General features: G+C 37.1%; 1 protein-coding gene across 1 annotated transcript in view; it reads left to right on the top strand.

The window, feature by feature from the left end:
- plcg2 (phospholipase C, gamma 2) overlaps positions 1-25,970 on the top strand; it is a 39,262-nt gene extending 13,292 nt beyond the window's left edge. The window contains exons 14-33 of the mRNA XM_077193567.1: positions 771-939; positions 1,029-1,124; positions 1,223-1,306; positions 1,414-1,586; positions 3,012-3,212; positions 3,374-3,493; positions 5,494-5,674; positions 20,042-20,110; positions 20,445-20,554; positions 21,133-21,223; positions 21,374-21,440; positions 21,535-21,701; positions 21,996-22,098; positions 22,648-22,851; positions 23,480-23,619; positions 23,741-23,852; positions 24,448-24,621; positions 24,729-24,817; positions 25,359-25,522; positions 25,614-25,970. Of these exons, the coding sequence (XP_077049682.1) occupies positions 771-939; positions 1,029-1,124; positions 1,223-1,306; positions 1,414-1,586; positions 3,012-3,212; positions 3,374-3,493; positions 5,494-5,674; positions 20,042-20,110; positions 20,445-20,554; positions 21,133-21,223; positions 21,374-21,440; positions 21,535-21,701; positions 21,996-22,098; positions 22,648-22,851; positions 23,480-23,619; positions 23,741-23,852; positions 24,448-24,621; positions 24,729-24,817; positions 25,359-25,522; positions 25,614-25,662 (2,563 nt within the window). The 3' untranslated portion in view covers positions 25,663-25,970. The remainder of the gene's footprint in view (positions 1-770; positions 940-1,028; positions 1,125-1,222; positions 1,307-1,413; positions 1,587-3,011; positions 3,213-3,373; positions 3,494-5,493; positions 5,675-20,041; positions 20,111-20,444; positions 20,555-21,132; positions 21,224-21,373; positions 21,441-21,534; positions 21,702-21,995; positions 22,099-22,647; positions 22,852-23,479; positions 23,620-23,740; positions 23,853-24,447; positions 24,622-24,728; positions 24,818-25,358; positions 25,523-25,613) is intronic.
- The last annotated feature ends 1,596 nt before the right edge of the window (positions 25,971-27,566 follow it).

Below are 27,566 nucleotides of genomic sequence, written 5' to 3'. Positions count from 1 at the left end.
AATAGTTGGGAGAAAATGATGATGCATCAGTCACCTGTTAGATCTGCACTCGGTCTTAAAGGAGCAGCTGTCTAATAAACCTGCTGACAATTGATACGTTACGTCCCTCCTGCCACAACCCTCTATCTCCTGCTGAATGACGGGATCAAATCCCGGCTCCTCAGCACAAACTTGAATGAGTGAGTTTCCGGTCAGCTTATATACCCCCATATGTCCGGGGGAGTTGCTTGGCATGCAGATTATTACCCGAAGGTAATTGGGCTCCCAGGTAAGACCCCATACGTTAGTATCGACGTAACATCTCCATTCCCTCCTTTGGGGAACAAGGGTTACAAGAGAAACAGAAACGTTGTACTACCTTGAATTTTTGCTCATCTAAATTTTTACTAAAATTACTAAAGTAATAGGAATGTGATGAGATTACCATTGAGAATATTTGGAATCAACAAAAACTTCTAGAATCATTAATTAAGATTTTTTTTTTGGTAAATGTTCCTATTTAGAATGAGAATACTTTCACAATGCACAGAAATCTTAATAGTTTTCATTGTCTTCATGCCAAGTATATATATATATATATATATATATTTTTTTTTAAGATTAAATATGACCCCCACATTTTTCTTCAACTTTCATCTACTGCTTATGTTTTATTTGTAGGCGTATTTTTTATGATGATAATTAAAAATAAAATTATTACAGTTTTTTTTTTTTTTTTGAAATGCACAGCATTTATGAAGAATGTTTATGAATGGGTATACTCTTTGCAGGTATCCTGTGGTGCTGTCCATAGAAGAACACTGTGACATCAAGCAACAGAAAATGATGGCTCAGGTGTTCAAAGATGTTTTCCAGGACAAGCTTCTGACGGAGCCACTGGAACCAGAAGCAGAACAACTGCCATCACCAACCCAACTGAAGGGCAAGATCATCCTCAAGGTAGAAAAGCTTCACTGGAAAATCCTGCATCCTTTCAATGCAGTACCAAGCCGCACAATCAATGTTTTGCTACTAACTTTTTCATACAGCACAAGAAACTGAATCTTGATGGAACTTTTGGCAAAAAGGATCTACGGAAAGGAGATAAGCAGGGAGAGCTCTTCATCTGGGATCCAATAGATGAGGTAGCAAAATCCAGTTAACATCATCATGGGCTTGTGTGGTTGTTTCATCTTATTTCAGTTATAGAGTGTAATTTCTGTGTGACTGTGGCAATGTGCAGAAATGGTACAAGCACTACTGTGTGATCGAGAACAAGACATTGTATTATGCTGAGGAGAATGAACTAGAGGACGATGTTGGAAAGGTAAATCCCTCAGACTCAATTACAGAATGAGATTCACTTTAAAATGCCACAAATTAAGGAAATAACCTGTTTAATTCAAATGTATAACCTCTCCTCAATCGTCCCAGGGAGGTACAGAGCTTCATCAGTCAGAGCCCTGGTTTCACGGGCGGATGTCAGAGGGCAGACAGACTGCCGAGAGACTGCTGCAAGAATATTGTGCAGATTCGGGTGGAGTTGATGGAACGTTTTTGGTGCGGGAGAGCGACACCTTCGTCAATGATTGCACCCTCTCATTCTGGTAATGTTCACCTTTTCTCATTCTCTTCAAAGAGGGAGGATAGATTGTTTTTTTATTGTCTTTAATTTAGTCTTTACAAAGGGAAGAAATAGGGAATATGCAGCATATGCAGTTGATATGGGTCATTCCTACTATGCATTAGCCTACATTTTCATGTCCCATCATAATGTTAGATAAAATACAAGTTAAAATATTAATCTGGCAGTTGTTTAAGACTGAATTCAGAATCATTATTTGTAACATTATATAACATTTATTTTAGCACAGTTTCACAATTAAGTTAACTATTTTAAATCATTTTAATTTTGCTACTTTAGTTCGTCTATGTGGCATTATCCTGACATTATCACACAGGAAGTGACAATATTTGGTGGGGCAAAACAACAACACAAACATCATTAAATTATAGCAATATATTTGATGATGTCAATGATTTTTTTGTTTAAAAAAAAAGATTCCATCCTTTTGAAAAATGTACAAAAGTCAGTATGATAATATCAACATTATTTCAAAGATGGATATAAATATCGATTAAAGGGATAGTTCATCCAAAAATGAAAATTCTGTCATCATTTACTCACCCTCAAGTTATTTCAAACCTTTATGAATTTCTTTCTTCTGCTGAACAGTGAACACAAAAGAAGATATTTTGCAGAATGTCGATAACTGGACAGTTGATGATGGACCCCATTTACTTTTTTTCCCTACATACTATGGAAGTCAATAGGGCCAATCAACTGTTTGGTTACCGACATTCTTCAAAATATCTTCTTTTGTGTTCAGCAGAAGAAAGAAATTCATTCAGGTTTGCAACAACTTGAGGATGGGTGAGTAAATTACTGTATCACAGAATTTATAGTTTTGGGTGAACTATCCTTTTAACTTTATGTTGACACCTTCTTTGTTAGCTAATTCGGAATACCTTTTTAAATTTAATTTATGCTAATTTAAATGTCATGTATTACAGTCATTTATATTTGTATTGATATTGTACTCAAACTACAGTACTAAAAGCAACACAATACAAATACAATATCAATTGTAATCAATACAATACAAATACAATCACTCAGTTTGAACATGTTCTAATGGCATAACGTTTTTCATAATGACATCATCCTCCAGGAAGTTACTCTCAATGTCTCACTGACCAATGGCTAACTTCAGCACTTTGTTTATCCTGTTAGTTTAGTTTTCGTTTACATTGTGTAAATGATTCATAATTAATACATGCCTGATGTTGACCAAAGTATATTTCTGAAAGAAATACCCTTTTATAGAAATACTTCCATTACAATGCATTCATATGGTGCTGCATAACAAGAATGACCCATGTTATTCATATTAATTACCTTTTTTTTCTTTGGTCACAATCATACAGAAATGGACATTTTGCTAAATAAATTCACTTTGTGGTCTTTGCAGGCGCAGTGGACGAGTTCAGCACTGTCGAATCCGTTCCTGCATAGAAGGAGGTCACACTGTCTATTTCCTCACAGAAAACCTGCATTTCCCCAGTGTGTATGCGCTCATACAGTATTACAGGGAAAACCTTCTCCGCTGTCAAGATTTCTACCTGCGCCTCACCGAACTTGTGCCTCGACCAGACCAGCACCTGCGTGAAGGGTTAGTCGATACTTGATGTGCACAAACAACTTCATGGTGTTTACCACATCCTGGCCAGCAGGGCTGTAGAAGACCACGTGGTCAGGCTTGCAGCTTCTCCTAACGCTCACTACAAAATGCAGGCGCACTATAGATGTGAAGCTGTGTTTTTTTGTCTTCAGGTGGTTTTACAGTAACTTGAGTCGAGGTGAGGCGGAGGACTATCTCATGAGGATCCCTCGAGATGGAGCCTTCCTCATCAGACAGAGAGAAGATTCAGACTCTTACGCCATCACCTTCAGGTGCCACTCTGGTTTCCATCTCTTCGTTAGCATTGCTTTTTAAGACTGCTTTTCAAAACACGTAACTCCTAGTATTACACTGAAATACTTCAGTTGTCCATCCATTCACATCCCATCATGTGGAGAGATTTGTATTTATGTATGCTTTATGTATATATACTGTCTATAAATTAATGCCATTTTATTAAATCAATTAATAGATTTCAGTCATTGATTTAAATAAATTATTTAAAAACAACTAATCATTTAATAAAATAATTAAAAAATAATAATAATAAATGTTTCAATACAATTTTTTGATACTTTATTGGGTCACCACTTAATTTCTAGTACGATTCCTGAAGCAAAATGTGCTCTTACTTTTCTAGGTGGTTTTCAAACAGACAAAAACAAAAAATCTCATAGACTTGGTTTAGTGTGGATCATGGGATGCTTTGTGAACCATTTATTATTTAAATTATTTATCATTTATTATTTAAAAACAAATATTTTAAACCGCTGAAGTACAGTAAGCAGTGAAAGACATCTCATTTTGCTATATTTGCATGCTGTCAGAGAGACTGTTTCTCATCGCTGTTTGAGAGACGTGCACATATAAAGCTGCTGTTCATAAAGTGCGAGAACTGAACTGAGTGCTTTTTGCCAACTAAATTAGCTTGAACGGTTAAATACACATGCTTATGTGTCAAAGACTTGACCATGTCTTTGCAAGTAAACATAGTGATTTTGTCTTGAAGTGAAAGCATCCAAATTTACCCTTGTGTCATTATTAAAGGGTTAGTTCACCCAAAAATGAAAATTCGGTCAGTAATTACTCACCCTCATGTTGTTCCAACCCCGTAAGACTTTCGTTCATCTTCGGTACACAAATTAAGATATTTGTGATAAAATCTGAGAGCTGGCTCATTCCTTCATAGGCTGCTAGGTAATTGATATCTGCCAGCCCAGAAAAGTTAGTAAAGACATTACTAAAATAGTCCAAGTGACTACAGTGGCTCAACCTTAAGTTTATCAAGTGACGAGAATACTTTTTCCAACAAATTTTCATTTTTGGGTGAACTAACCCTTTAAGGTTAATCAAACAACAACAAAAAAGAATAATTTCTCACTGCTCTTGACTGAATCACTTTTGTAACTATATACTACTATATAACTATATACTACTATGATAAGAATAAATATATATTTTATGTGAAGTGAGACTATGCTGTGTTTTATATACATTTGATTACTTTATACAATTTATGTAGTATTTCTTATTTCTAGTGCTTGAAGTTTTTTAAGGTGGGTATATTTAATGTGTGTCTTTGCTCTATTGTAGTTTGTTTTCCTATATGCTTGTAATTTGTATATTTGTGCTTTCTTTCTCACTGTTTACTTGTCTTCAGTAAGCTTGAGTTTTTCTTACTTGGGCAAGTTTTAGTTTTTTGTGATATTGAAAATGGTGACAAGAATTCTGAAATTTCAATGGGATAAACTATTATTTTTTGTATTTTAAAAGTATCAAAAATTGTATTAAAAAAACGTATTTGAAGCAAACATAACTATATTGTGATATAAATCGTTATCGTGAAATAAGAATTTGTTCGTATCACCCACTCTTACAGTCTTTTTGTGTTTTATGTGCTGAAAATGAGCATTAACTTTTGTTAGATTTATTTAAACATTTTTGAGTTTAAATAAAAAAAAAATTTGTCACTGCATAATAATGTCCACTGAATTTATGTTGGATATTAAATGTTCTTATGTGTGGTTTTAATGGGAGATTTGTCGATACAGCAATTAATTTAGATTTGTACGGAAATATTTTGTTTCTAAATCTAAATTGGTATTCTAAATTAACAAATTCTAAATTAATTCTAAATCAAGACATTCCAGAAGCTCAATTCATCCAATTCATAGCCTCAAACCTGGAGCAGAGTAGCACGTTGTTTTTGGAGTTTATTTTATTTAGTTAAATAATTGTTGTAATTCATTGTGGGTTTTATTTGCTGAAACAGAGGTGAAGGGATGGTGAAGCACTGCCGGATACACAAAGATGGATCTATGTACGTGCTGGGCACCTCTAGTGAGTTTGAGAGCCTGGTGGAATTGGTCGACTATTTCCGAAAGAAGCCGTTATATCGGAAGATCAAACTCCGCTACCCAGTCACACCAGAACTAGTTGAGCGCTTCAGTTCGGTAAGAAAAAATATTGTTTCTTGTGGAATCGAAAATACTTTTTGGTTACATTATTTTAAGAGGACTGTGTTACAGTGTAAATATAATAACTACATGTACTTACTATTGGGTAAGGATTAGGGTTTGGTTTAGGATTAATTTCATGTAATTATGCAGAATTTATTGTTATTACTATAGTAACTACATGTAACTTGTAACAAGGACACTGTAAACTAAAGTGTTACCCAGTTTTTATACAGTCCCATACTACGGACTGTACTGAACACTGTGCATTGATTGTACAACAGTTTTTCTTTGAGTGCATTGTCTGCATACACTCTTCAAAGTGAACAAGGCCATGTGCACCTCTTCCTTTGCTACAGCCACAGTTTGCATGTTACACTTGCATCCTTTCATCTGTAGTAGCTCTTTTGGTCTCTTCTCCTTTTTCCAATCAAAGTTCAGACCAAAGTTCTGATTTAGTTGAACAAGTATATAATGACACTAAAGTGTCATTGTTTTGTGTAAATGTGTTCAAGGAGACATATAAACTAAAACATACTTATTATAATAGTATATAGTTAGCTTCCCCCACACACACATTCATCGCAAAGCACATTCCTGATGTCACAATTTGAAAGAGCAACCAAACCTGAAAAACAACCTCTTATATAACGAAATATTTTTTACAATTTAAAATTTCTAATTATTATTTTTTTATTAAAAATGTCTTTACTGTTACTTTTAATCAATTTAATGCAACCTTGTTGAATGGTTTTCTGTGATCAATAACAATCATGTTCATTATTAATATAATATAATATAATATAATATAATATAATATAATATAATATAATATAATATAATGGAAGCCTGTTTCCGCCATGGAATAAAAAAATTGAAAGATAATTCAGACTTTTTATCTCACAATTCTGACTTTTTTTCTCACCATAAGAATGCATGCTATAAAGTTATATAAAGTTTATAAGTTATAAAGTATAAATATTGTCAGAATTGTGAGATATAAACTATTATGACTTTTTTCTTTTCTGTAAGAATCTCAACAATTGCAACTTTATATCATGGAATTCTGACTTTATAACACGCAATTGCAACTTTATATTGCGCAATTCTAACATAAAAATTTGCAATTGCGACTTTATATCATGAGAAAAAAGTTAGAATTGTGAGATAAAAAAAATCCAATTACCTTTTTTATTTTTTATTCCATTGCAGAAACAAACCTCCATTATTTATATATGTGTGTTTGTATAGATTATTGAAATCTATTAATTGGTATATATATATATATATATATATATATATATATATATATATATATATATATATATATATATATATATGGGGGGATTTCCAAGATGGCGGAGTGAGCGGTCACGCTTATGCAGGCACTGAGGAAAATTAGTTGAAAAAGTCCTAAAACTGTTACCTCTGAAAAAAACAAAAAAAACAACAACAACATTTACAATGTCTAAAACCAATCAAGCAGATACCGGGATGGTTGATCATGAATACAACTTAATTGCTCTCGCTGAGGCATGTGATGAAGAAGAAATCGAAGATATGATGATAGAAACTGGCAAAACAAGATGTGACCATACACCTCTACCCAGCCCGAATCCCAAGAAAATGAGAGCAAAGGCAAAAGACAAAATTAAACAAACCGACGGAATAACAAATGAAGTGATCTTCGATGCAATTCAAACTCTAATTAAGAGGTTTGACGAGCAAGACCAACGACTGAAAAAAATTGAAAAAACAATGGAGGAAACCGCAAATGCAGTTAAAGAGAATAAAGAAGATATCGGCGAACTGAAAAAAGAAGTAGGAGACTTGAAAAATGAAAACATCTCACTGAGGCAGCAATGTTTGGAGCATGCTAGATACAAGAGAAGATGGGATCTCAGACTGATCGGTCTTCCCGAAAAGGAAAATGAAGATACAAGAGAAACGGTGATTGGAATCCTTACCAGGGTGATTCCGTGGTCAGTGGAGAAGCTCCGGCAGTCGGTGGATACAGTGCATCGGCTAGGAAGAAGAAACGACGCTGCTACCAACAAGTTACCCAGACCAGTGATCATTCAGTTTGCGATGCGAACTGTGCGTGATGAAGTGTGGAAAAAATCAAGAGAGGCAAGAGTGTGTAAAGAGATGAACATTCATTTCAAAGAAGACTTTTCAAAGGAAGATCGCGAAGCTCGTGCTAAGCTATGGCCAAAAGTCCAAGAAGCAAGGAAAAAAGGGAAGAGAGCGTTCCTAAAAGAAGGCTATGCACTGATTGATGGACTAAGAGTTGACCCGTAACTGATGCTCTCAAGGTAACACGTAGTCTCACGTTAAAGTTTCCAAGGTTGCTGCAATCGCATAAGGACATATGGGATTAATCTGAGAAGAAAAAAAACTGTTTAAGAAAAGCGGTTAACAAAAGTAGAATTCTATGTTCTAGCTGTTATGGTTTTGACGTTTTGTAGAATATTTAAGGACAACATGTTCACTCCTGCGTTTAAAGCTGAGTGTGTGCTAAAGGTTGAGATAGTAATACGTTAATTTAATTTATGTCCATTTCTTTTCTATCTTTAAATGTTAGGGGGTTAAAAAACAGTGTTAAGCGGAAAGCTATTTTTTTATTTTGCAAGGAACAAAAAGCGAATTGTGTTTTCTTACAAGAGACTCACTCTGTTTCAAATGACGAAAGATTTTGGAAAAATCAGTGGGGTGATTTAGCCTGGTTTGCACATGGATCTTCGCATTCAGCTGGAGTGATGGTATTATTTAATCGGTTTGAAGGCTCTGTAATATTTCACGAAGGGGATACAGAAGGCCATTGGCTAATGATAGCAATAGAAATACATGATAAATGTTACATATTACTGTGTGTTTATGGTTATAATAGCAAAGGGGCTAATAGAGAAATGTTTGAGAAACTGGGAAAATTGATTAATGAATGGAAAAAAAAGTATAATGCAGAAAATGTGATAATAGGTGGTGACTTTAATATTGCCCCTGATTCATGGCTAGATAGGAGACCTCAGAGAGCTACACATTCGGTGTATAACGATACTATATTGAATTTATGTAAAAATGTAAATGTGGTTGATTACTGGAGGGAAACAAACCTAAACAGCATTCAGTATACATGGTTTAACCCCTCAGGAAATGGTCAATGTTCAAGATTAGATTATTGGCTTATTTCTTGTGAACTATGTAAAATTGTCTCTGAGTGTAAAATTACAGCAGCCCCACTTACAGATCACTGTATGGTCACTCTGTCTTTAGAAGTCCTTCAGAAACTTAGCATTTCTTCTAATATTTGGAAGTTTAATAATGACTTGTTAAAAAATGATAGATTTGACCAACAAGTATTGGCTCTTATTGAGGAGATTGATAAGTTAGATATGTCTAACTTAAATAAATGGGAATGGTTCAAATTTAAGGTTAAACAAATAGCAATTGATTCAGGAAAATTTTTATCATTGAGGAGAAAACAGAAACAAAGGGAATTGATTGGAGAAATAAACTCTTTGGTAGTTAATATACAAGACTCACCAGATAATTCAGCAAAATTACAGTCACTGCAATCTCAACTAGATGAGTTGTATTCAGAAAAAGCAAATGGAGCTTATATTCGATCGAGAGCGCGATGGATTGAGGAGGGAGAAAAAAGTTCTTTATATTTTTTTGGTCTTGAAAAGCAAAGACAAACAAAGAAAAAGATTAGCAAACTTAAGATTAATGAAATTGAAACAGATGATCAAAAAATGATTCAAAATGAAATTTTACTTTTCTATTCTAACCTGTATAAATCCAATTATAATAAAGCCCATTGTGATTATTTATTTGGAAATATAAAAAATCAAATACATAAACTGAAAGAGGAAGATAGAGTTTTAATTGACGATGAGTTGACCTTAGAGGAAATGGATATAGCTTTAAAACAAATGAGTAATTGTAAATCACCAGGTATTGATGGTTTATCTACTGAATTTTTAAAACATTTTTGGAAAGATATTCGGAAATTATTATATAATGCATTTTCAGAATGCATTCAGAAAGGAAGTTTATCACCTACTATGAAAACAGGTTTAATAACCTTGATACCTAAACCTAAAAAACAGCTGTTATTATTAGATAATTGGAGACCAATAACTCTGTTATGTACAGATTATAAATTACTTGCCCTGGTGTATGCTAACCGTCTTAAATTGGTACTTGGGAAACTTGTAGAGGAATATCAATCTGCGTTCATCAAGGGAAGATATATTCAAAACCATATTAGACTAATCTTGGATATGATTGACTATCAATCACTGATACAGTCAGAAAGCCTCATTTTGTTTTTAGATTTTTTTAAAGCATTCGATACTGTGGAGCATGAATTTTTATTTACGACGCTGAGAATTTTTGGTTTTGGGGAAGGGTTTTGCAAGGTTATTAAAATGTTCTATAATAACATTTATAGTTATATATCCCTTAATCCAGGCATGACTCCAAGAATTGACATATTGCGTGGTATTAGACAAGGCTGTCCAATCTCTCCAAAACTGTTTATACTATGCACTCAAATGTTAGCTTATCTAGTTGTCAACCATCCTCAATTAAAAGGTATAACCATTTCTGATTATGAATTTCGAATTAGTCAATTTGCTGATGATACAGTAATATTTTTAAAAGACAAATCTATGGTTAAAAAAGCTCTGAATATTATTTCAGTTTTTTCTGGAGCATCAGGCTTATGCCTAAATCTAAAAAAATGTGAACTTTTTCCTCTGTTTTCTTGTAATGAAGTAAATATAGAATCCATACCTGTTCAATCTGAAGTGAAATACTTAGGTTTAAAAATGTTTAAAGAAACTCATATGAGAGAATTAGTAAATATAGAAGAGAGAATTGATAGTATGAAAAAATCCCTTAATCATTGGCTTATGAGAGATCTGTCTATCATGGGCAGAATACTCTTGACTAAAGCAGAAGGCATATCTAAACTGATTTACCCCTGTTACTCTCTTTATGTTTCTCCTCAACTGATAAAAAAGGTAAACTCTATTTTGTTTAATTTTATATGGAAAAACAAAACTCATTATATTAAAAAATCTCAGATGATTAAAGAATATAAAAATGGAGGTTTGAAAGCATCTGAATTTGAATCAATGGTTGGAGTGCTTAAACTGAATTGGATTAAAATGTATTTAGCACAACCTAACTCAATGTGGTACCATATACCAAAGTCTGTTTTTGAGCAAGTTGGAGGATTAGATTTGTTGCTGAAGTGTGATTTTGAGGTTTCCAAATTGCCAATTAAGCTTTCAAAATTCCACAAACAGATTCTGTACTATTGGAAATTGATATTCCCTCAAAATGTTTCACCACACTGCTCTACATTATGGAATAACAGAACCATTACGATAAATAGAAAGACAGTATTCAAAAAAGAGTGGTATGGGAAAAATGTTTTAAATGTTGTTGATCTTTTAGATGAAACAGGTCTAATTATGCAACATAATGCATTCATGGAGAAATTTGAGATAAAATGTTCATTTAGAGAATATAATACATTGTGCAAAGCCATTCCTCTTGCTTTAAAACAACTAATTCAAAGCACTCTTACATATTCAAAGGTTTCGGTTAAACTGCCCGAGTTAAAAATTGGAGAAGTATATATTGGAGACAAAAAGTGTAATAATAAAGTGATAGGGAATGTATTAAAATGTAAGTTATTTCCAGATTATGATAAAACTTCAAAATTAAAACAATTTGAGAATGAAACTTTTAAAAACAAATTCTGTAATTACCTTAAATGGCCAATTATACCTAAAATGAAGGATATGCAGTTTAGGATTATTAATAATGTGTATCCCGCTGCTGAGGTTTTGCGCAAAAGATTCCGTTTTGAAGTAGATCCTTGCGTTTTTTGTTTAGTAGAGCCTGAAACCATTGATCATTTATTTTATTCTTGCCCAGTAATATTGAAATACTGGCAGGATCTTTTCAGTTGGTTAAATATTGATATAAACGATGATATTCCATCACTGAAATTGTTTCAGGTTTTGATTTATGCTGATGGTCTTTCAAAAGAGTTGTTATACACTTTGAATATTATTATTACAATGGGTAAATACCATATACACAAAAGTAAGTGGAATAACAGTAAACCCTCTTTAAATTACTTTAAAAAGGAATGCAAAAAATACTTAGAATCTTTAAAACACTTATCTAAAGATAATCAAACCATTGGAGAACTGTATAAATCAATGTATGAGTCTCTTTCCTTTTAAGTTTGGTAAGATTTAAACCTTATTTATGTATTTATTTTCCTTGCACTCCCTCTACAATGATTATTGAATGTTTGTTTTCTTTGGTGTTATTGTATGATGTATATATACACAGGTGGACATTTAGGATGGACATATGAATGGAAAAGTGTATATTTTGTAATAGGCATTGTATTGTTCCCTATTTGGTTTGTAAACTAATATTGTTCAATAAAAAAAAAAAAAAAAAGGAAAAAAAAAAAAAAAAAAAATATATATATATATATATATATATATATATAACAATTCATAGATTTCAATCATTTATTTAAAGGGCCCCTATTATGGATTTTTGAAAATGACCTTTCATGTAGTGTGTAACAGCTCTAAGTGAATGAAAACATCCTGCAAATTTTTAAATCTGAAAGTACACCGTATATAAAGTTATTGTCTTTCAAAAGTAAGATTCAACTCTGAGTCAATTAAATGAATCGTTTTTCAAACGAGTCATAAGCCGTTTCGTTCTGATGTCAAGACGAAACATTAGTATATTGCCCGCCCACGTATTGCACGTGCAGACACCAGGGAAAACTTGAACCTCAAACCGGTGTTACACCAGAATCTGTGACCGTCATAGTCTGTGACCGTAGTGGGCGCGGTTGTCACTGTGCTGCGTGATCTACGCAAACAGCGTAACTTCTGACTATAAGCCAAAGGTAAGGTATTTACGAAACGTTTGTTTAGAAATGATGGTTATTTACACAATAAATGATTATTTGCTTGCCCCGATTGAGCTCAATGTGTTTTTCTTTTTTTCAGAGTAGCCGACTACGTGTGTTTCCGTGTTTATTAATGTTTATGTTCTCACGCGAGAAGAGAACGGCCCTGACGTCCGTGCACGTTTAGGAAAGTTTTTTTCTCAGTGTGTTTTGCTATTCAGAATAATATATGTTATATTGGATATTATTTATTAGGATATATATTTAATTTGTGGAACCAGTAGTCAATGAAAGACATGTATGGCACAAAAAGATTATTTTTGTGTAAATTATTATATTAATGCACAGAATAATAATACAAAAAAAAAAAATCACTCAAAATTGCTGTAACAAGTTGTAAAGGTCACCGAATTGTATGTCACAGACATACAGTACGGTCACCAAATATGATACGGCTATTTTAAAGGTCACCGAATTCTGTTACCCTCCTCTATTTCACTCATAATGAATGTGACACACTCCAAATTCACTCTGATGATGTGTGAACTCTTCAGCTTCTTACAGTAGAAATCATTTTGGGCTGACATGAACAGAAGCAGACATACAGTATACGGTCACCAAATATGATAAGGCTATTTTAAAGGTCACCGAATTCTGTTACCCTCCTCTATTTCACTCATAATGAATGTGATGTTATTTTTTTGCAACTTATTTTTTCTTTTGGACAGGAAGTGTTTTAAATAAAACCATTGAAATATTTTATAATGAAATGTTTTAATAATTTAAATATTTTAAAACATTAGAAACATTGATTTCAAACATTAACTATTTACAAATTTGACGAACTAAGCAAAAAAAGAAAGAAAAAAAAAGCAAATATATTTTAAATTCATGCTGCACAGCAGTAGGATTTCTTGGGGTCGGGCTCCCCAACACATTTCATGTGGAACCAACGGGCACAGACATCACACTGGATCTGTATCAACAAAGATAATAGAAACATTGATTTTATGCAGAAATTCTTGGCTCTCCTTCTCAAGACAAAACGGGTTGTATGCCTTTAATAAAAATGGATGCGCACAAAGTTCTCGTTGGATGTTGGACCACATGTGATCTGCGTGCACGAATGGCAAACCGTTATGTTAGAACCTTCGGAAAAAAAGTGAGCAAACATACAAATACAAAGTAATTTTTTTTTAAATGCATTTATTTATTGCAAATGTTTATTTGTTATTTGTTAACACTGTTTATCAGTGTTTTTAACTGATATACAGTGTTAACAAATAAACAGTTGTACTATATACATTTGTATATACAAGTTTGGTGTATATAGGTGCTACTGAAGTGGAGATTTCGGACTTGGAGTATGAGAGAAAGGTCATTTTGAGAAAATGGGCTTTAAAGATTTAGCATCAGCCAATGAGATTGCGCATTCAGAGTTAAATCCCCCCTTTTACTTTCACGATTGGTTGCTGATAAAAAGGAAATGACCATATTTGGATCCGACATCATTGTACAGCAGAGAGAGAGCTTTCTAAAGCCTGTTTTATGCTTCTCCGTCGAATTGACGGCGTACCCCCGTAGACCCCTCGGCGTCGCCGCGAACCCCTCTCCGACCCCTACGCCGTAGCTCGACGTGCACCTCCAAAAAATTGTAAAGGCCTCATTATGCTTCTGCGTCAACTCCACGGCGTAGCTACGTCGTCAGTCCTACGACGTCATTGCCGTTTTATGGTTCTGCGTCAGGTTGTGTTGCATCGCGGTGCATCTGACCAATCACAGCCCTTGCGGTCTGCGTCGCCTCGACGCGTAGTTAACATTTTTTGGAGGTGCACGTCAAGCTACGGTGTAGGGGTCGGAGAGGGGTTCGCGGCGACGCAGAGGGGTCTGCGGGGGTACGCCGTCGATTCGACGCAGAAGCATAAAACAGGCTTAACTACGCGTCGAGGCGACGCAGACCGCAAGGGCTGTGATTGGTCAGATGCACCGCGATGAAGTTGACGCAGAAGCATAATGAGGCCTTAACGGTGTGTGTGATGACAGGGTGCAGACAGCAATCGCGGAGCAGCGGGATGATTTATATCGCCAACTTTTGATGAATTTATGAGGAATCTACAGACGCAAACAGACAAAGTGTTGTAAGATAAAGACCTAAATGTGTATTTCGGACTTTTTTTCACCACAAGTCTGAAAGAAGACTAATATCCCAAAATCTCAAAATTGACCAGTAAAAAAAAGATGTTTTTGCCTGCCGTGTCTCGCCTTAATAACATTTAATATTTTGCTTGTGAATGGGTTGACAACACTACAATGGTATTTACCGAATAATTAACTTACGTTGCAGCGTTGCTAATGCTGACGGTCACGGCACCAATGTAACCCCCCTTCACCCGGGTCCCACTCGACCCGCTCCGAGCGGTCCTCGAACCCGGGTCTCCGGCATGAGAGTCAGGCGTTCTAACAAGGAGGCTAAAGACTGCAGCCTCTAGCATCTGTCGCCAGAGCGCCTATTGAGATCAGAGGAGTGAGGTTTACTCGCACAGCAACTACTAGCTGGCCTCCGTTACATCTGCTTCTGTTCATGTCAGCCCAAAATTATTTCTACTGTAAAAGGCTGAAGAGTTCACACATCATCAGAGTGAATTTGGAGTGTGTCACATTCATTATGAGTGAAATAGAGGAGGGTAACAGAATTCGTTGACCATGAAAATAGCCTTATCATATTTGGTGACCGTATACTGTATGTCTGCTTCTGTTCATGTCAGCCCAAAATTATTTCTACTGTAAGAAGCTGAAGAGTTCAGCGGGAACCGATGTTTCTTCATGGCAAGTTATGTTTGATTAAACATCACAAAAAAAGCTCATTTAATCATTCTGGGTGAAATAGAGGTGGGTAAAATAATTAATTCACGTTTAAAACAGTTTCTTTACAGCCAATCTGAATGGAATTATTGAAATTATTGCGTAATAATTTACAAAAAACAATATAGTGTCATTGTATTAGCCTTATGTTGGTTATTCGATAAATAAATATTACTCTGAATTTCAAAACAAACTTGAGAAAAAAAAAACTTTCCTAAAAGCGCGCTGTCGTTAAACGTGCACGGTCGCCAGGGTCGTTCTCGCACGAATATTTAATGAACAACCCACGTAGTAGGCTACTCAGTCAGAAAACGACCACATTGTGCTTAATCTGGGCATGCAAATAATAATTTATGGTGTGCATTTCTAAACAAACGTTTCGCAAAGTCCTGTTAGGCTCTGCTAGTTAGAAGTTACGCTGTTTCCGTAGATCACGCAGCACAGCGATAACCACGCCCTCTACGGTCACAGATAATGATGGTCACAGAATCTGGTGTAACACCGGCAGTTGACTCCTGTACTTGAAAGCATCATGTCGAGAAGACGGCACTGTGATGTAAAGCCAGTTATTTTTCACTCCCCAAGGATGAGCATGTGAAGAATCAGTGGTTAAAATTCATCTTTACCACGATATCACAGCAGTATAATCATAAACTTTTGCTGTATTCCCTTTATTTTACTGACTCAAATCTCGAAGTTCGATGCAGGATTCACAACCCGCTTGCTCTTGTAAAATGGTGTTCAAAAAATTTAGTTTTGAGTATTATATTAGGTCTCCTGCTAACTGGCTAACTCACATTATTACTGTCTTACTGACATACTTCTGCTGATCAGCTGTGGGCCACCATTACCTAAAACTGTGTCTATTAATGCAGATTATCTGTCGTTCTCACTACTTAGAGGAAATATTTGTTTTACCAACGTTTATGTTACACCAGATCATTCACTCTAGAGCTCGGCTATTGTACATTGCATACATGCACTGTTATTGATACAGTTTCCACGTGTTCACCGCAATATATTAGAAAAATACTCGGTAAATAAATTAGTACAAGTAATAAACATGCACTTGTTAATGCTGATGGTGATGAATTACAGTTGCAACATCTTATAATGTATCTCAAACTGAGTAGTGTATCACTGTGAAACGTCCTGCTCAAGTCGTCCTTGCGATGGAGGTTCGGGTTGAATAACAGTGTTTAGTAGCTTGCGGAAAGGAGGGATTTAGAGGGACTGGTTCATTTGACGAGTCGTTTGAGAATCATTAAAAATGTGATGATGTGCAAATGTATATTATGAGGAAATTAAACAGTTTTTTTAAACCTGTAAACATGTTGTAGGAGACTCCAAAACAACATTAGGAAACTTTAAAATAGCATAATAGGGGCCCTTTAAATATACAGTTTAGTTACAAAAAAATATTTATTTTTAAATACATTAATTACAACAAATTACAACTTTACAAATATTTATTTACATTAAATTTATTGCTCATTTAATTAAATAAGTAACACATAATTCTTTTCTTTTTTTATAAAAATGTTTTAATAAACTTTTGAGTCACCACTTAACTAGCACCAAAGGAATTTGTTTTGTCCATGTTTTATGGATATTAACCGTGGTAAATATTAGTTCCCTTTCGTTGTCACTCCGAGTTATGTCGGATGACGACGAATGGGGTTTCGCTTAGAAAGCCTATCAACTTCGAGTATTACAAAAACGAGCCAATGGCAAAGAAATGCCATTGGTCTGCGGAATTTGCATGGCGTAACTCCGCCCCACCTCGTGGGTATAAAAGGAGGAAGCCGGCAACATGCAGATATGTTTTCGCTTCGGAGCCAAGTGTAATTCTTCACTCCCTAAGCTATTTCTGATTGTCAGCTTCTTACGAGACGAGCAACTCTCCAGTGTTGGTGTGACGGCGATCTCCCGGCGAGTGCACACTTCCTGCTTATCTGAGCGTGGTTTGCCAGCGAGTGTGTTCTCCGCGGGCGCTTCAGCACTGAGTTTCTCTCACAAAAAGAGCTTGCACGCGGCATGTCTTTTTAAAAATGCCTCGCCCGTGCACTTCTGGTTGCGTTCGGCTGGTGTCTGACTCTGATAGGCACGAGCGCTGCTTGGTGTGTTTGGGCTTTAATCACGCTAGAGCAGCGCTCGTGGATGAGTCATGTTCTTTCTGTGGGAACATGACCATCGCAACACTTAGATCGAGACTCAATGATCTCGCAAGAGTGAGAGTCCCCTCATCCACACCCCGATCTAGCACCTCCTCGAGAGGCCCTACTTCGGCTGGTGGCCAGGGGGATCTGAGGGTGACTGTGTGGAACAAAGCGCCGACTATTCGTCCGTGCCCCGCAGCACCTTCTCCAGTGTTGCAACCCGCGAGCGTTCAGGGGATCCCCGCGGGACCATCCTTTGAGGTCCCACGGGTGTCCTTTGGCGCTCCAGAGGAAGATGCGATGTCAATCGCAGCATCACAGGCGGGTCTGACTCGTCTGGAAGTGAAGACTCGTCACAGCTGCAACCCTCGGGTGTGAATACGGCTGTGGCTCAGTCCGATCCAGAGATGACGGCCATGCTTTCCCGGGCGGCCGGTCCTGAGCGCTCGCGGCTGGACGATTGGTTTTTGGGTGCAGCTGCGGCTTCCCGTCCTCAGCCTGCCCCAATACCTTTCTTCCCGGACGTGCATGATGAAATCTCGAAGTCCTGGAAGACTCCCATGTCTTCCCGTAACCGCTCGTTGGTTTCATCCGCCTTTCCTCCCCTCGATGGGGCAGCCGCCCGTGGGTACACTGGGCTCCCCCCGATTGAGCGATCTGTTGCGATGCAGCTGTGTCCTCAGAATGCGAAGCTGAAGGGAAAGGCTCTCTCCAAGCAAAGGTTGTCTCACTGGATAGTGGACGCCATTGCTTTGGCATACCAGCAGCAAGGTCGACCGTGCCCCCTTGGTGTGACTGCCCACTCCACCCGGAGTGTGGCATCCTCTGGGGCTCTAGCGCATGGCGCCTCGCTAGCAGACATCTGCAGAGCTTCAGGCTGGGCGACACCTAACAAATTCGCCAGATTATACAATCTCCGAGTGGAGCCAGTGTCCTCTCATGTACTCGCTTCAACCAGCTAGTACTGGACCCGCTCAGGTGTCTTCGCTTGCTCGCCATTCCACTCCACGGACTGGATACGTGCGATTTTCTCCTCAGGTGAGCTTCCCCGATAGCCCTGAGTTCCTCCAGCACTCCTGACGTTGGCGCCAGTGTCTATTGCCTGTGCGTCGGCTAGGTGCCTCCCGTGTGCATGGTCCCTCCCCTGAGCGACCCCCACATGTGTATTTCCACTGTAAGCCTCTCGGAGCATGTGTCTTTCCCTTGGCAAGCCACCTTGCCACCCCTGGGGTTGAAATATTCCACCTGCGGCTGGACACCCCAGTGCTCTCCATATGCATCCCTCAGGGTCATATGTGTACTTTCTAAGTCCCCCCCTCTGGGTTGGCAATAATTGCATATTTCCTCTAAGCTATGGGATATGCTCCCCAGTGTACATTGGTATTCCTGTGCTAAATAGGAGTCCTTCGTCCGTGCCAGTCTCACAACAGGGATCTCAGATTTACGCAGGGCACTGGAAGACAGAAAAGGAAGGCGGCGTGATTAGACTGGTAACCCCATTCGTCGTCATCCGACGTAACTCGGAGTGACAACGAAAGGGAACGTCTCGGTTACGTCTGTAACCCTCGTTCCCTGAGTAGGGAACGGAGACGTTACGTCTGCCTGCCACTTTCCGCTGTACCGCGGGGATCGCCTGAGCTCAGTCTTGGCCCCTCAGCGAAGAAACATATCTGCATGTTGCCGGCTTCCTCTTTTATACCCACGAGGTGGGGCGGAGTTACGCCATGCAAATTCCCCAGACCCATGGCATTTCTTTGCCATTGGCTCATTTTGTAATACTCGAAGTTGATAGGCTTTCTAAGCGAAACCCCATTCGTCGTCATCCGACGTAACGTCTCCGTTCCCTACTCAGGGAAAGAGGGTTACATACGTAACCGAGACATTTTCTTTGATGTACACTTCAATTCAAAAGTTTGGGGTCGGTAAGATTAATGCAATAAATGCAGTCTTGGGCTGAGCATTAGAGACGTCTTAAAAATCTTAAAAACACATCTTACCGACCCCAAACTTTCGAACGAACCTTGGAGTATTGTGTAAATGCTGTAGTACATGTATGTGGTAATCATTTAGTACCATGGTATTTATCAAATTTCCACGGTATTTATTATTTGATACTTCACTGCATCATGGCACTGCCACAGCTTTTTTGCAATGTTAAATAGAGCATTTATTGCTTTTATCGACATAATATACAAATAATCTCACCATCCATTGGGAAGCAATACGGGTGCTGAAGCAAAATCAGTTTGCGAACCACTGATCTAGAACAAAGACTAACCAGACATATTATATAAAATGTGTAGATTATAAATTTTGCTTGGCTCAAGTCTAATATGCAAGGAAAAGATTCTAAGAAATTCTTTATGTTTTTCTTTTCAGATAACCAAAACTGCTTCACTTTATGATTCTAAACAGTATGTGGAGGCCAACGAGATAGAGCCATCTCTGGTAAGCACTTTGAAGAGCAAACGCAGCTCCTGAATGTTAGTATGCACAAGAGGTCATCTCTTGTGGGCTGGGGAGGAAGTGGTGGTGCTGGCTATCTCATTCTTTCACATAGGAAACTGATCGTCTCGAAAGAGGAAATGCAGCCTGGCTAAAACAGCGATGTCATGTTAAGCCATAAATGCTTCATGTTTCTAGTTCGATGTAATTCACAAATTCCCTTTAAAGAGAATTTATTTTAGCCTTCACACTCTTTAAACCACTGTGGGGTTGTGTTTTACCTCAGTGCATTTGCAGATGAGTATCGCAAGATTGAACTTATTTTGTTGCATTGCAGCCCCAGAGCACAGTGAAGGCCCTCTATGACTACAGGGCCATGCGGCCGGATGAACTCTCCTTTTACAAGGGCTCTTTGATCCATAATGTGACTAAGAAGGCAAATGGATGGTGAGATTATTTGTATATTATGTTGATAAAAGCAATAAATGCTCTATTTAACATTGCAAAAAAGCTGTGGCAGTGCCATGATGCAGTGAAGGTATCAAATAATAAATACTATGGAAATTTGATAAATACCATGGTACTAAATGATTACCACATACATGTACTACAGCATTTACACAATATACTCCAAGGTTTGTTCGAAAGTTTGGGGTCGGTAAGATGTGTTTTTAAGATTTTTAAGACGTCTCTAATGCTCAGCCCAAGACTGCATTTATTGCATTAATCTTACCGACCCCAAACTTTTGAATTGAAGTGTACATCAAAGAAAACTAATATTTACCATGGTTAATGTACATAAAACATAGCTGGTATTACCATGGTAAATTGTCCCAAAACCCACGGTACTTTTATTTTAGTGTAGCTTTGTGGCACATAGATGCATTATTGCCAGAAAAAGATTATCACGTCACTCTCTTGTGACTCTATCAGGTGTTTCAAAAACCACAGGGTGATTTGAATTGCTTACATTTTGATAAGTTCACCAACATTTAATTTCCCCGTTTATCTGCTGATGCCTACAGGTGGAAAGGAGACTTTGGTGGGAAACTGCAGCACTATTTCCCTTCAAATTATGTAGAAGAAGTGGCCAATGCATCTGATGCCAATTACCAGGTAAAGCATATTAAAAATGTGGATATTTAACTAAACAGATATGTCCTTTGGTGCTAGTTAGTATAGTATTCTGCATGCTTATTTGCTTGCATACATAGAGAACATCTACATTCAATACTCTGAACATCAACATTAGATGTTCTCTTTCAGGCTGAAGAGGAAAATCCATTAGGTGACTTATGTAAAGGTGTAGTGGACATCTCAAAGTGTACTGTTGGTAAGATGATTTATCTTCAGGGCCATTTAACACCTGTACAGCATGTGGCTTTGTTATGCTCAGACTTATTTTGCACTCATTTCTTCATTTCCAGTTCGCTCAGCCAAACATGGCAAACCTGTGGTGGTGACATTGCAGGACAAGGAAAATAAAGAGAACATGTTGCCATTTGATTTGGCCACCGAGACCACTGAGGAGCTGTACGAGTGGTATCAGGTGGCCTGGGACATCACACAGAGAGAAGAAAACCGAGAGTTCGAGGTCTGTCTCACTCGCTTAGACTCACACACTCACGTTTGGATCTTAATATGTGTCCTAAATAGGGCAAACCGGGGCTAGTTATCACACGGGGAAGCTGTCACAAGGCTTTGAGCCACTCATTCTATAAATATAGGATTGTCTGTTTGAAGCCAGACAGATGTAGGGGGTGTTTAAATGCTAGGTGTAGCCCTAGAGAGAACATTTAATTTAAAGCATTCTAAGTATCTAGTCAAGTATTTAAAGTATAATGTTGGGCTAGGGTTTATGAATGTTTACAATAATTTCCCATTGCAGAAAATAAAACAGAGGGAGGTCGAGAGCAGAGAAGAGGTGGCCAGCGAGATGTCTGAACTGGTTGTTTACTGCCAGCCTCGCAGTAAAGACAAGGACCGCTTTGGTACAGCTAATAAAGATACATTTATACATATTTACACAAATATGAATATATATGCACTACCATTTAAATGTTTGGGGTCAGTATTTTTTGTATGAAATGAACTTTTATTCAGCAAGTATTCGTTCAATTAATCAAAAGTGGCAGTGAAGACATTTATTATATTACAAAAGTATTTTTTTTTAAATAATTGCTGTTTTTATAGCTTTCTATCCATCAAAAAAATCCTGAAAAATATTTCACTGTTTCCACAAAAATATTAAGCAGCACCACTGTTTTTAAAAATAATGAGAAATGTTTCTTGAGCACCAAATCAGCATATTAGAATCATTTATGAAGGATCATGTGACACTGAAGACTGGAGTAAGTGTCTTTGCCATCACAGGAATATATTACATCTTAAAATATATAAAAATAGAAAACGTTTATTTTAAACTGTAACAATATTTTACAATATTACTGTTTTACTGATTAGACAAATGCAGCTCTGGTGAGTGTAACAGACTTCTTTTTAACTGTGTATTAACAATGCGATCACCTTTCCACTTTCAGATAATTATACCTACAAAGAGGTTCGCTCCTTTGTAGAAACTAAGGTTCCTTCCAGAAACAAGTCTACTCAGTTTATGTTGTATAACCGGAAGTCGCTGAGCCGCATCTACCCTAAGGGCCAGAGGGTGGATTCTTCCAATTATGATCCGTATCCTCTATGGATGTGCGGCTGTCACATGGTGGCACTCAACTTTCAAACTGCTGGTAAGATGAAGTGTGAAGTTGATCAGGTCTGTAATACATGGAGAAAACTACACCACACAAATCAACCAACCATTGACCTCTTGTGTAAAATAGTAAATAAGGAAGAGAGGAAATTACACAATGAAAGGTTTTAAAGTTTAAATAAATGTTTGCATAAATGGGTAGAGTATTAGACGGAAGCAGGGAACATGCAAAATAATGTTGTAAGAATAGGGCAATTATTAGAAACGATTATTTGGTAACACTTTACAAAAAGTCTCATTTGTTAACATTAGTTAATATGAACTAACAATGAGCAATTAATCTTTGTTAATGCTAGTAAAAATCTAATTTTTGATTAGTTAACAAACACAAGTTTGGATTTTAAAAATGTGATTACAATTGACTAAGATTAATAAATGCTGTAGTCATTTTGTTCATTGTTCGTGTTAAATAAATAAATCTTAATGTAAAGTGTTACCTATTGTTTAAAGATAAAAATGTGAAATAAAGGAAACCCAATGGGCTCAAACTGTGAGTGTAAGCACAAGAACACATTTACAGAGAAAAATGCAATTTTTAGTCATTCAATAAATATAGAGCATAGCATATATTCAGTCTATAAAACAGGGTTTGCTTCTCTCCTCAGATAAGTACATTCAGCTGAACAGCGCTCTCTTCAGTCTGAATGGAGGCACAGGATATGTGCTGCAACCTGAGATGATGCGCAGAGACTCTTATGACCCGCATCAGGAGAAGAAGAATGTCAGATATACTATCACCATTAGGGTAAGACATGATCTTTCATTCAAACAGAATGAAATTGATTTAGTCCGAGTCGGAGAACTGAACAAGAACGGTATCATTTTAATAAAAGAATTGAAAAGATTCTTGGTTTTTTTATGCTCAGGTGATAGGAGCACGACATCTTCCCAAACCAGGGCGAAGCATTGCCAGTCCCTTTGTGGAGATTGAGCTGTGTGGCCAAACAGAAGACAACAAAGTCAAGACTACCGTTTGCCGTAAGAAGCAGTCTTGTTTTGATATCACTGAGATACTTTTTATTCATATTTTGAGATAGTTTTTATTCATATTTTGAATGGTTTTACATTTGCATTTTAGATTGAAAGTTTTAGTAATTCTGTTGTGTGTTTTTGTCGCTTATATTAGTATTTGTTTTAAATATGTGAATAGTTTTTTTAAATAATTTTCATACTTATTCTTATAGATTTTCTAACTAGAATCTACGTGAACTGTGCTAACCTGCTAAGCTTTGTGTGTATATATATATATATATATATATATTTATTTATTTATATGTATGTGTGTGTGTGTGTGTGTGTGTGTGTGTGTGTGTGTGTGTGTGTGTGTGTGTGTGTGTGTGTGTGTGTGTGTGTGTGTGTGTGTTTGTTTAATTTTTTCTAAAAATGATTATAGAAAGACATTATTAATAATAATAATAATTCGAAACATTTATATAGCGCTTTTCTGGGTACTCAAAGCCCTTCACATATGGAAGGTGGAATCTTTGTGGGCTGCCTTGTAATGGAGTGGACCAGAAGTTTTTGTTTTATCGATGGAGATTTAAAATAAATAAATAATTAAATATGTCCACAGATGACAATGGACTGAACCCTTTATGGCCGAACTTTCAGCCTTCAGAGGCATTTACTTTCAACGTGTATGAGCCAGACCTCACTTTTCTACGTTTTGTGGTCTTTGAGGAGGACATGTTCTCTGACCCCAATTTCCTGGCCCAGGCTACGTTCCCTGTGAAAGGTGTTCGCTCCGGTAAGTCTGTCAACAACATTGCTAAATTAGTTTTTTTTTGTGAAACATTGTGCAAATGAATGCAGATTTAAGTTTGAGTACAAAAACTGAGCTCGATGTTTTCACAGGGTACAGATCAGTCCCTTTAAAGAATGGATTTAGTGAAAACCTGGAGCTGGCAACTCTATTGGTGTATGTTGATTTTAAGCAGGTGGAGGTAAGAAACATCTACATTTTTACAAAAGAAATAGGTACTTTTGTTGATGATATAATTGTGATCCTGGACCACAAAACCAGTCACATGGAAATTGATTTATACATCATCTGAAAACTGAATAAATAAGCTTTCCATTGATGTATGGTCTGTTAGGATAGGACAGCATTTGGACGAGATACAACTATTTGAATATCTGGAATCTGAGGGTGCAAAAAAATTGCCTTTAAAGATGTCCATTTATGTTTGCGAATTTGCGGCATTCACTCACAAAAATATTTCTTTTACATATTTACGGTAGGAAATTTACTAAATATCTTCATGGAACATGATCTTTAATCTATACCCTAATGATTTTTGGCATAAAAGAAAAATATTTCATTTTGACCCATATAATGTATTGTTGGCTATTGCCACAAATATACCCGCGCTACTTGTGACTGGTTTTGTGGTCCAGGGTCACAATTATAGAATATCTAATTTTGCTTTAATGAGAATACTCTGCTAGTTTAATGGAAATCCCCTGTCTGACTTTTTTCTTCAGAAAGCACAGGAGGAACTCTACTCCTCCTCGAAACAGTTGCAAAAGAAGCAGGCGGAGTTTAACAATGAGTTCTGCCTCTATGACACTCACTCCAACCTGCAGCGTGCCGCGACTCCTAATCGCCGCGAGGACTTCTCGCAGGAGTTCACTTACTCTGAAAAAAAGTGAGCGTACGAAATTGCGTGAGTGAATTTAAAGACATATCACACCCTCTGTGAGGAGGATATTCATATCTGTCTATCTTTGTCCATACAGGGTAAATAAACAACAGCAAAAAATAAACAACAGCAAGTTCTACTCATGAGGAAAACAAGGAGTCTAGTTCCCTCCCGGCCTGGTTCAAATGTTCTTAAGGGTCTCTTCCTCTCCATTCTGCTGCTCTATTACTACTGGTTCCCTAAACAGGCTGCAAAGACAGGAAGTTGCAGCCATCTCACTTTTAAGGTCACACTGGAATAAATCAAAAAGTGCATGAAGGATTTGTATGTGTGTGTGTGTATGTGTGGTAAATGTGAAACGGTTAATCTACTACTTATTGGTTTGTAACATTTCATTTGTATCTGTATTAAACTCTTCCTTATTGTCTAAAAATTAAATAAGACATGTTATTTATTTGGTTTCTTTATTGTTTTTAATATGGATATTGATGACGTTTTATCAAGGTTTGATTTAAAAACACTGATAAAAAAAAAACACTGATCTGATTGTCAGTTGCCGTTGGTCGCTGTCTGTGACCAATATTGAAATATAGACATGTAGCCCCGCCCCCTTTCAGCACTGCGCTCATTCTTTCTTCCGGTTTATATTTCCAAACCATAAATGTAAGATCTTACGGACTTGAATGACCGCTCATTTTGAAATCTTCAGTCTGCTGACATTTGCTAGGCTACATCATCAGCTTCAAACATTACAATGCTCATGATAACTTTCGGTAACTCTACAATAAGTAAATCCCTCCCATTCCGGTGGACCACCATGGGACCTTATTTCGGAACAATATTGTATGGTAGTCAATGGTGAGAGACAACAAATATTTGGATCCCGTTTGAATTGTGCCCTGAATTACAGATATGATGTTTGTCAATTTAAAGATACATTTTACAGTCAAGAAAGTCGCAGTTTGATGTAAAACTGTTGAGGTGGGCTGGATACCGAGTTCGATATTTTTAGGTAGCCTACCGACCGAATTGCCTCGATACTATCGAGTATCGAAAAATGACATGTTGTTCGGTTTCAGATTTCGATACCTAAGGAGTTAAATCGTCACCGTCAGTGCTCAAACAAATACATATGAAATGCACATACAGGTCCTTCTCAAAAAATTAGCATATTGTGATAAAGTTCATTATTTTCCATAATGTAATGATAAAAATTTAACTTTCATATATTTTAGATTCATTGCACACCAACTGAAATATTTCAGGTCTTTTATTGTTTTAATACTGATGATTTTGGCATACAGCTCATGAGAACCCAAAATTCCTGTCTAAAAAAATAAGCATATCATGAAAAGGGTCTCTAAACGAGCTATTAACCTAATCATCAGAATCAACTAATTAACTCTAAACACCTTCAAAAGATTCCTGAGGCTTTTAAAAACTCCCAGCCTGTTTCATTACTCAAAACCGCAATCATGGGTAAGACTGCCGACCTGACTGCTGTCCAGAAGGCCATCATTGACACACTCAAGCAAGAGGGTAAGACACAGAAAGAAATTTCTGAACAAATAGGCTGTTCCCAGAGTGCTGTATCAAGGCACCTCAGTGGGAAGTCTGTGGGAAGGAAAAAGTGTGGCAAAAAACGCTGCACAACGAGAAGAGATGACCAGACCCTGAGGAAGATTGTGGAGAAGGACCGATTCCAGACCTTGGGGGACCTGCGGAAGCAGTGGACTGAGTCTGGAGTAGAAACATCCAGAGCCACCGTGCACAGGCGTGTGCAGGAAATGGGCTACAGGTGCCGCATTCCCCAGGTCAAGCCACTTTTGAACCAGAAACAGCGGCAGAAGCGCCTGACCTGGGCTACAGAGAAGCAGCACTGGACTGTTGCTCAGTTTTGCATGTCATTCGGAAATCAAGGTGCCAGAGTCTGGAGGAAGACTGGGGAGAAGGAAATGCCAAAATGCCTGAAGTCCAGTGTCAAGTACCCACAGTCAGTGATGGTCTGGGGTGCCATGTCAGCTGCTGGTGTTGGTCCACTGTGTTTTAT

This window comes from Siphateles boraxobius, unplaced genomic scaffold (genome assembly GCF_051911475.1).
Source record: "Siphateles boraxobius isolate OS27281-9 unplaced genomic scaffold, OSU_SipBor_1 31, whole genome shotgun sequence".
In the NCBI taxonomy this organism is placed as follows: domain Eukaryota; kingdom Metazoa; phylum Chordata; class Actinopteri; order Cypriniformes; family Leuciscidae; genus Siphateles; species Siphateles boraxobius.
The sequence above is the reverse complement of the archived record's forward strand: the minus strand, read 5'-3'. Positions and strand labels throughout refer to the sequence as shown.